This window comes from Canis lupus, chromosome 38, assembly GCF_048164855.1.
Source record: "Canis lupus baileyi chromosome 38, mCanLup2.hap1, whole genome shotgun sequence".
In the NCBI taxonomy this organism is placed as follows: domain Eukaryota; kingdom Metazoa; phylum Chordata; class Mammalia; order Carnivora; family Canidae; genus Canis; species Canis lupus.
Window position 1 is genome coordinate 4396782 of NC_132875.1, and position 10980 is coordinate 4407761.

General features: G+C 39.2%; 1 protein-coding gene across 2 annotated transcripts in view; it reads left to right on the plus strand.

Annotated features, from left to right (window-relative positions):
* Positions 1-10769, plus strand: part of NUF2 (NUF2 component of NDC80 kinetochore complex) — a 28313-nt gene extending 17544 nt beyond the window's left edge. For both annotated transcript variants that reach the window (XM_072814995.1, XM_072814996.1), the window contains exons 10-14: positions 656-793; positions 2764-2904; positions 3818-3993; positions 4910-5045; positions 10384-10769. In XM_072814995.1, coding sequence (XP_072671096.1) covers positions 656-793; positions 2764-2904; positions 3818-3993; positions 4910-5045; positions 10384-10518 — 726 coding nt within the window. In that variant the 3' untranslated portion in view covers positions 10519-10769. The remainder of the gene's footprint in view (positions 1-655; positions 794-2763; positions 2905-3817; positions 3994-4909; positions 5046-10383) is intronic.
* Positions 10770-10980: the final 211 nt, after the last annotated feature.

The window sequence follows — 10980 nt, forward strand, 5'->3', positions numbered from 1 at the left end:
TGCAGAGAGTTTTCACAGAATTCTCCAATGCCCTTCACTTCAGTTCCCCAAATGGTTTGAAATTCAGGAGAGCAAGGAAATTTGTTATAATTCAACAGGCCTGTATTGACCACCTCCTCAGTGCTGTTGCTTTGTCTGTGTTCTGGGAGAACAAAGATAACTCTTCACAACCCCAGATCATTCAGTCAAATTCAGTAACACAGATTAAGTCCATAATTAAACCATTGTGTGTACAGTGATTGTACTTTTCATAGAAAGAAGGTAGAGGAAGTGGGAGCAGGATTTCCAAGGCTGAATGAAACTCAAGAGGCTCTACAGGAGTGGGATGATGGTATTCAGAAGGACTGTACTGCTCAAAGAAAGATCACTTGCATCTGTAAACCTAGGACTGGTATTAGCAGGTTGTTGATGTACTGGAACTGGCCGAAGAGGACATTGGCAAGGACAGGAGGAGTACAGTAAAGGACCTCGAATGTCTTGCTGAGAGGCTTAGTCTTTAGCCCATAGACAAATGGGAGCAAATAAGCAGGTGATCATAATTTAATTTTACCCCCACAACAACAAGCATGGACCCAATTTCTTTGTTATTTTCCATTATATGGTAAGCTAACAATTTTATTACTCTGTCTAATATGTAAATATGTTTTCTCAACAGAATGAGCTGAAATTGTCAGTAGTTTCTTTGAAAGAAGTTCAAGAGAGTTTGAAAACAAAAATTGTGGATTCTCCAGAGAAGCTAAAGAATTATAAAGAAAAAATGAAAGACACAGTCCAGAAACTTAAAAATTCCAGGGTGAATTTCCTTTTATAATTTTAACACTTTTCCATATATTTTTTTTTCTTTTTAGCAACTCTTGTTTAGTTGTATGTTAATTTTGTGATTTCCAAGTTTATCTACACTTCTTTTCCTCTTAAACTTTTTGCTCTTGTCCCTGATATGTAATTCTCTTCTAAAGTAGGTGTAGGGAAAAGAAGTATAGTTTTAAGACATTTGTTCAATTATGCAACACATTTTTGAGATTTTTGTCCTGGGTGATCAAAATAGAAATTCTGTCCTCAGGAGACTTATTTAGTTATTTTTTCTGATAGAGAAAAGTATTAAGTTTATAATCAATTATATAATGGAAGTACATGGCAAGTCCCTATACCTTCTGCTTAGTTTTGCTGTGAACCTAAAACTGCTCTGAAAATATTTTTTAAAAAGCATCAAAAAGAGAAACAAAAAATAGTATAGGGTTCTTTGAAATAATGAGGGTAGCCTGATATAATGTTTTGGAAACCTGGGGTAGTGGGGGGAAGGAAGTAGGAATTGATGCTGACATCTGAAGAATAGACAGTGGTTATTCTACTAAATTTGTACATGGAAGACCATTGGAGGCAGAGGGAGCAACATGTGTAAATTCTTTGAGGTAGAAGGAAGCAAGGTATATTCAAGGAACACAGCCTAATGCACAGGAGGGGGAGTGGCATGAGGCGACCACAGAAAAATAAACAATAGGCAGATTATTCAGGATACTGGATTTTACTTTAGGAACAAGGGCACACCACTGGTTACTTTAAAAGGCAGATATTGGAACATGATATAATTTATGTTTAAAAAGATGAATTACTGTGAGAGATGGCTGGAGACACAGTGGGATAGAAGTAGCAGCAGGTAGACAAGTTAGCATCCTTTGTGAGACAGGGATTTTTTTTTTAAATTTTTTTTTTTGAGACAGAGATTTTATATTATCAATTGAAAGAACATTTCTGGTTTATCTCTGAATTTCCTATTCTAGTGATTCCTGATAATTAAGAATTATCACACAGGAATAGACAAAGATCACCAGAACAGAAATGAGAGCCAAAAATAGGTCTGAGTATTTAGGAGAAAAGTGTAGTTTACTTAATAAAATTAATTAAGGTTCAGTTAGCTGTTCAGTTAGAAGAAAAGGGAACTGTGTCTATACCTTGCACCATTTACAAAAACAAATTGTGGATTAAAACTTTAACAATTTTAGAAATTTTAGGAGAACATTTGTATAATCTTAAAATGGGATGAATTTTTTTTTTTTTTTTTTTAATTGAGATTGGAAACCCAAAGGCTATAGAAAAAAACCTATGGAACATGTTTATAGTGCCTATGAGAGGTAAAGGAATTACATCCATGACATGCAAAGAGTGTTTACAGATTGGTAAGAAAAAGACAACAAAAATGAGCAATAATATGATTAAGCATTTCACTGATGACAAAGTCCAATTGGTTGATAAGGTGGGTGGAGGGGTAGGCTAGTGGGGAGAAGAAAAGTCGGTCTGTATTGTTACGGTGGTTGGAGTGAACATGTTCATTTTCTAATTTTAGAAGAGGAATTAATCTTTTAAAAAGAATCAGCTGTAGTGATAGTTATTATACAGATGAATAGGAAGATTATAATTGGTAATACAATTGCCCAGGAGTAATTAGGAGCAGTTTGAATATTAGCAGACACGAACTCTTTTAAAATCATCATGAATAACTTTTGGAAGGTACTTCAGTGAGTGATTTAGTAAAATTGTGGCAGTTTTCCTTTGTGTAAGGATATTTGGCAATTAAGAAGCGTAATTATATGTACTTAGACACATGTCAGTAATAGCACATTCTTACTGACCTAGAAACTTAATTGTTCTCTGCTCTTAAGCTTTCAGTATTAAGTGCAGAAATTATTTAAGAGCAAACAAATTGACAGTACTGCAGTTTCATAAAGGAGACGATCAAACTGGTTTTTGTGTTTCTTTTTTTCAAAGCAAGAAGTGATGGAAAAGTATGAAATCTATAGAGACTCCGTTGATTGCTTGCCTTCATGTCAAATGGAATTACAGTTATATCAGAAGAAAATACAGGACCTTGCAGATAATAGGGAAAAATTAACCAGCATCTTAAAAGAGGTTTGTATAGTGTGGAATTTTAATGTTTTTATTATGCAATCATTTACTATAGTTCCTCGGACTTGCTTTTACTTTTTGTTACTATTTTCCTAAAGAAAGGCAGGATCATTCTAGAGTATAATAAATGTGGCAGTGTACACTGAGCAATAAAACATTTTTCTTCTTAAACACAGCCGCGGTAAGACCTATGGTAACCTTCAGATGAAATGAATGATTAATTAACATGGCAGATTGCCATGTATATTTTGGGAGAAAGTAATGGAATTTTAAACTTATTCTAACAGTTGGAAATGATCCTCTCACCAGTAAGCCTAAAGTCTCGATGGACGGCCTCACATTGTACCTGGGATTGTAGTTTATGTACCTGCCCTGAAGATGGAGAGAGCTAATGCCAATGTTATTTAAGTTTCTCAGGCTGGAAGCTTGAAAATCCTTTTTTACTTCTTAACTTTATCACAGTAACCCACACCGTCCCCAGGATCACTAACATTGCATTTGATAAAGGATTTTTTTTTTTTTTTTTTTTTTTTTTTTTGAGGGAAGTAGGGGTTGGAAGGCGAGGTGGCCTGAGGTGTCCTGCACTCCCTTATCTGTCATCCGGAGTTAACAAAAAAGATTGAGGTTGCTGCTTTTACCCGAGGGTTTCCCCTTTTTCTCTCCATTCCTCCTACCTTAGTTGAGACCCAAACCCCTCTGTGCAGCCTGGACTGGGGTCCTGTTCTTTCCTCACATCCCCAGCACCTTGCTGCGGCCTCCTCCTGACTCTGCATTCTTCTGCTCGGCTTTCCAGGCTCAGGCAGTTTTATTTCACCTTCAGATTGTCTCATCTCATAGCTCACCCCAGGAAATAGGTGTTCGTGTTTATAAATCCTAATTGGATATGTCAACTTTACATACCTTCTGTGACCTACAGAGCCTGAGCTTGGAGGACCGAATTGAGAGTGACGAGTCAGAGCTGAAGAAGTTGAAGACAGAAGAAAATTCCTTCAAAAGACTGATGATCGTCAAGAAGGAAAAACTCGCCACAGCACAATTCAAAATAAATAAGAAGCACGAGGATGTCAAGCAGTACAAACGCACCGTGATCGAGTAAGAACTTGTTTTGTTTGACATGTTGGAAAATAATTGGGAGAAGCTGGTCTGTTTTTTCCCCAAGATCCCCAAACTCCTATGATTTCTAAAAGTTATTCCACCTGTGGGTGACTAAAAAAGGATGAATTCGTTTTGAATTGGATAATGCTGTGTCTAGATCTAGAGATGTTTTAGGTCCTAGATTTTTCCCATTCCGGATGTCCTGCTTCCAGTTCCCTTAAGGGCTCTCTGTGCCACAGCTTGTCTCTGTGAAGGGCTCTGGTGCCACAGCTTGTCTCAGTGTACTTAAAGGACTGGGCCAGGGCTGCCTTACATGAATCAACTGGCCATGTGATAGTCCGGGCGGGCTGTGGCATCATAGCATCCACATTTTGAGAAAAAGTCTTGTCTACCTTATCCAGGTAAGAATGAATACTTGCCTAAGTGTTTATGGCTGTCGTTAGGATGCTGGGGTGTTGCTTGGGGAGAGCCTTCTTCCCGTTGGTTCTGAGAATGTATTATTAGAATATGCCCCCGCCGCTTCCCTCCCCCCCATCTCTGCGATGTCTGCGTTTCAGCCTGCACATGGTAAAGATTTCCTTTGTTCTGGGTCATGCAGATGAAGATGAAGCGGAACCGGCGGATTTTGTATTTGCTGCCAAACTGCCTTGCAGAAAAGTCCTGAGCCACATCCCCCCCAGTGGGGGACACATGGGGGTGCACACTTTAAAGTCTCCATTGTAAATTATAGCCCTTGGGTGCAGCCCCCCCCCCGGGGGGGGGGTTTGCAGCTCTCTGCTTTTATGTCCTGAGAAGGGGGTTAGGTTTGTCAAACAAATATACACGATCTCTTTGGAATCAAAAGGAAGAAGTTAATGTTTACCTTTTCAGATGCTTGCGCAGAGTTAAAATTTAGCTGTCTGTTTTCCTCTAGAGATTGCAATAAAGTTCAAGAAAAAAGAGGAGCTGTCTATGAGCGAGTAACCACAATGAATCAAGAAATCCAGAAAATTAAATTTGGAATTCAGCAACTGAAGGATGCCACTGAGAGGGAGAAGCTGAAGTCTCAGGTGAGTGGGTGCCCACAGGTGCCTTTCTGGCGGTCTCACCAGCTCACAGAGGCGGTTCTGCTGCCCTCACGTTCAAGATTCTGTTGGCTCTCTGAAATAGAGATTGACCTCCCAGTTCCCTGGTTCTGATTCCATCTACAGCCCCTTCTCCATTACTTGTGTTTGGAGGTATGCCTCCTTCATACTTTTTTTTCCCCTTGTCCTTTCCCCCTGACCCAGCCGAGCACCGTGCTCTGCAGTAGGAGTGGGTGGTGCTCCATATACGTCCTGAACTTTTTTGGTAAGTGAAGTTGGATAGTGACGTTAAGTAATATCCTCTAAAAAGTTGCTGCCTTTTTTTTTTTTTTTTTTTTTTTTGGTCCTGATAAAAGGATCTCAAAAGTATTTCTTGGGGCATCTAGGTGGCTCAGTTGGTGAGGCGTCTGCCTTCGGCTCAGGTCATGATCCCAGAGTCCTGGGATTGAGCCCCACATCAGGCTCCCTGCTCTACAGGCAGTTTGCTTCTCCCTCTGCCCCTCCCTCTGCTAATGTTCTGTCTCTCTGTTTCTCTCTCTCAAATAAATAAATAAATAAAATCTTAAAAAAATATATTTTATCTTCTCAACATCAGTGTTAAATGTGCTTGAGTTGTTAGCTGAAACAGAATAGCTGAGGGTGGCCCCTTGTGTGATGAGACTTAATGATATCCTTATCATAGTTGCCTAAAGTTACTTCTGCTCTTATTCGTGCTTGTTTCAGAGTATTTATTTTATCATTTCATAAACAGTTCTGTTTAATGAGGACACATATCTTCTACATTTTTGTCCTTCCGAAATGTCATATGCCACACATCAAGTATTTACCTGTTTCTGTCCTTTTCTTAACTGCCAGGGTCTCAAAGAAATAGTCTTTTCCTGATACATGTCCTAGTGCTCATTTTTGCTTAAGTTTTGAAGTTTGACCTATATCTTCCAGATTGCCCTGAACACCTGTACTAGAAATCACTAAAAACAGCCCTTTATCCTATGAAAGCCCATGGCCTCTCTTTCCGCCCCCCTCCCCTCATTTTTCGCCTTGCCTCTATTGACATATTGGATCCAGGTTTCCTAAAACCCTGATGCCTGAGAAATATTTAAATACTTGCTGTCTCTCCCCTCCACCACCCACATCCAATTTGCAAGGGGTCCTAGTACTGAGATGCCACAGACAGTCCCGCATGGGTTCTCAGGAACTTTAACCCCTCCAGAGACAACATCGCTAACTGTGCACATACGTACACTGAGGGTCGTCTCCAGGCTGCCGGGAAAGGGAGGAAGGAGGGAAGGATGGAACGAAGGAAAGGAAAAGAGAATGGCTGTCTTCTCTGCCGCGGTCCATCCGGCCTGCTATCCTGACTTTCTTTACACATTTCAACTACTTCTCTTCTCCTGCCCCATAACTGGATATTCACCAAGGCCCAGCCCTTTTTTGTCTTTAGAATGTGGGTTACAAATGTGAGTATCTTAGGAGAAACCCAGTCCTACTTCTTAAAGCAATCAGTTAGTTAATATTTCTTTGTTACTACATGGTCAGGCACAATGAGTGGACCAGTGACTAGGTAAGTCAGCACTTGGCTGGCAGTCCCTGCGGGCCTTACGGCCTTGTGTAACTGGGGTCGGTGCCTCCAGGTCTCACCAGTAACATTCTAAGTTTCTTGACAATAGCGATCATGTATTTCTTACCTTAGTATGTCCTGTCAAACCGTGCCTGGAATGGGTGCCTTAGATGTAGGATGTTTTTCATCAATATTTGTAAACTTGGAAGGTCATCCAGTACGGTGTTTCTTTTACAACTGGCTGTGCATTAGAATTCAAAGAGGAACTAAAAAATGAACAAACCAACCCCACCCAAATGTCCTGAATTGGAATCGTCAGCTTCTTTAGGGTTCATGATTGGCATTTTTTTCCTGTGGCTTTTGAGAACCATTGATAGGTTCTGCTTCATTGTTTTCAATATCATTGAGCTCATAACCATCCAAGCTCTTCTACTAGGACAGCTTTAGTGGTTAAAATGTTATTTCTTATTTCGAATTTAAAATTTCTGTACTCAAGTGAACCAAGATCTCTCTGGAACAAATCTATATCGTCGTGTGCCTAATATCACTTCAGACATTTGAGGATAATGATCATGGGTTCCTCCAGCCATCTCATCTGGGTTAATGAGCCCCAGTTTTCCAGCCATTCTTTATATAGCTTAATTTTCAGATTCATTACTACCCTGTTTACTGTCTTCTCCCCTCTGTTTCCTGCTTGTCATTATTCTGTTTAAAATGTAGAACCCAGTACTAAACATAGCCTCCCAGATAATACCATGGCCAGTCCCAAAGCACAGTGCTTCTGTTAATGAAGTGTACTACTGGCTTGGATTTTTAGCAGCAGCTTCTCGCCTTGGCTCATATTGAGCTGGTGATCAATTAAATGACCCCTGTCGGTTCCGCATGTAGCTCTGTCTAGTTAAAATGTTTCACCATGCTTGAGTGCAGCCATTTCTTGGGACTTTTAATTCAGAATTTTACTATTATTTCTTTAAGGCTTCATCTGCTTCCTTCAGTGTGAATTTCCAAGTATCAAGGTCATATCAACTCTTTGTATCATTCACATTAACGATTTTTTCATGGCTTAGCGTCACCTGCACACTTGATCAACATGCCTTTTTCTCCAAAATAAAAATGCTAAGTAGAATTGGGCCCTTTGCTACATTAAATCTTTCTTTTCTTCCGAGTGGCACAGAGCCACTGATCCGGACAGTTCCTGCAGTTGTTGAAGTTGTTAAGTTATAACTTTACCCAGTCTGCGCTGTGCTATCAGTGTGTCCTAAACAGTGTGGGAGAGTCTGAACCCTGTGGTGCATGATGCATTTTGCCAAAGAGCTCCTTTTAGCTTCCTTCATAATTACCTTCCACAAAAAGGAAAAGATAGCCTGCTGTGACTACTAGCCTACTGATAACATAAACAGCCAATTAACACATATTTTGTATGCTGTATGTATTTTGTACCATATTCTTACATTATGTAGACCAGAGAAAAGAAGATGTCATGAAGAAAATCACGAGAGAGAGAAAATACATTTATAATCCTATACCACGAAAAAATCCGTGTATAAGTGGACCTGCGCCGTTCAAATCCACGTTGCTCAAGGGTCAACTGTCATCTTAAACTTACCTGATTTGCAAGTGAGAAAGTTACCTAGACCAGTGCCATTCAGTAGAACTTTCTGCAGTGATGGGGATGCTCTTCTGTCCTTTTCAGTACAGTAGCCACTAGGTAGCTGTGGCTGCTGAGCAGCTGAAGTGTGGAAAGGGCAGCTCAGGGGCCTGTAGGTATTTAAATGTCAGTTTTCTAGCCTCAGGCACCTAGTGGTTACCACACACACACACCACAGAACCAGACTTTGAATTTAAAAATATTTAACTTTAGTGATGTCATCATAGTAAGATATACTTATTTTGTGAATTATATGTGAATTAATAATATAAAGTTCCACTTGGATACAGAATTCAGTTGGAAACTAAAATAGCATTTGAGAGGGTTGTGCTTGTGTCATTAACATTCTGTGAGGTTTGCCTCGTAACTTCTACCGTGTGCTTGCTTCTTGCTTCTTTCTACTGAAAGAAGCCCTGGAATGGGCTTTTTTTTTTTTTTTTTTTTTTTTTTTAAAGTAGGCTCCATGTCCAGCATGGAGCCCAACATTGGGCTTGAACTCTGAGATCAAGACCTGAGCTGAGATCAAGAGTTGGATGCTCAACCCCCTGAGCCACCCAAGCACCCCTGGAATGGGCTTTTAACACGTCATTCATTTAATGGGGCTCTACCTTCAGGGTTTGGTTCCTCCATGAGGGTGTCTTTGTCCTTGGTAGGAAATGGTTTCCTTAGACATGTCAAGGTGGTTGGTTCAGATGTTTAGATCGTGTATCTTTCTTTAACCATACTTGGTCTTAATAGTTTCTTACGAGTACTATCGTTCTACCGAATTTATTCAGCTTCCTTTTTAGTAAGAATAAATAGACACTCCTATGGAACTAGGAAGTTAAATTGATCTATAGCTGCTGAATGTGCTGAGTATTTTTTTTTAAATAGTGTTTACGCAAGCTAGCAACTAATTCACCTTGTTTTTCCTTTAAGATTTAAGAAATAAAGCTTTCAAAAATGTTTGACTTATTTTCTTAATGATTCACATTCCATCATAGTAGTAGTAATTTGATGCCCAATTAGATCTTAGAAATCTAAATAGACTCTTCTATTTTTGTATTAGGATTTAATAACTATCTGTGTTTGGATTTTGGGAAAGTGTTTAGCCTTAAGCATCTATTTATATTCGCTGAATCTTGAGCAATAGTTCTCAAACTTGCATAAATGTCAGAGTCTGGAAATAGTTTTGTTCTTTTTTGAAACGTTATGAATTGCACTATATTAAATTATAATCTATATAATTTGTTCGAAATCAGATAGTATCTACACTAAAATTTAAACTAAGGTAAGTAGCAGCCAAACTGTAGGTTTAAGAAAAATGTAATGAGAGGGATGATTAAAATTGAGGACGTGATACCTATTTATTCCTGCTTCTCCCACTGGAAGAGGACTGCTATTTTATTTCAGTGATGAAACACCTGTAAAGTTAGAATACCACTCCTTGTATCAAGATTTGAGAGTTATTTTTTTCCAGAAAAATGAATAACTTACAAGGATTGAAATTGCACTGGATGAGTATGAGATACAAGAAAGTGTTTAAAGGCCAACTGGCTTCTTTCATTATTTTTATTCCATCTATAAAAATTGTTCTTGTTTTTTTTCTTAATTCTTAACACATCCACATAAGGTTTATATGAAAACTCGTAGCTTATAGAATTATCTGATGAGCTTAGTAAAATGTCTGTAACGTGTATTGTTCAGTCTTACAGATTACTTATTAAATCTGTTGACCTGTCTTTTCAGTGGTGATTGGGGCCAGATGCAGAGGGTCTAGTTGTCTGCAGTAACCCAGGCACCTGCCTGGTAGAGATGAAAAGCTCCAAAGTAAAAGCTTTTCCTTGACAATTAAAAATACATTCTTCACATCTTAGAATCCAAATCATTGTCACAGGTCTCTGCTCTGTTCTTTCTAAGCAGTGGACTTTTTCGGTGTGTCTGTTGAGCCTGCAGAAGGATTCTTAAAATGAGTAAGCACACGCGCGTGTGTGTGTGCGTGTGTGTGCCCGCACAGAAGATCATTTAGGCTTTACAGTGTTATTAATAAATATTAATGAGATGATTAGAATTCTTGTAACTCATCAGTTTAGGCTGACACATGGGATAATTCTTAGTCCATTTCATTTTCCTCTTAGGAAATATTTCTAAGTTTGAAAACTGCTTTGGAGAAATACCATGAAGGCATTGAAAAGGCCACAGAGGACTGTGGTGCTCAGCTGGAGCAGAAGATGGCTGAACTGAGGAAGAGGATGTTCAGAATGTCAGCCTGATGGACACAGTCACTTCTTTCTACAAATAGCTCACTGCCTTCATCTCACCTTTGGAAGGAGTAGTGAAATTGAAGTCAACGAAGTATCAGAAGCAGCACATTACTCTATATACTCTCATAGCTTGGTATTTTGTAAGATAATGCATTTGATGTAGGCTTTTATTAACTTATAATTAAAATAACTTGTGTAGCTATTCATGTCCTTGCCCCTTGTAAGTAGTTGGAATAAAACCAAAATACTTGGATTTGAAAGATGCAGTTTTTCTATTGTTATCCTGGCCGTTGGTGCTTGCTTTGTGGACATCAGGAACATTGAGGTTGAGATCTCGTTTGATCCTCACTTGGGCAACTCTGGCTGCATATTTTTATTACTGCTTTCTGGGTGAAGTGACCACGAGGGTCCTGAGATTAAACAGCTGAGCCAGAACTTGAGTGGTGCGCTGTTAATAATGTTGGCGGTGTA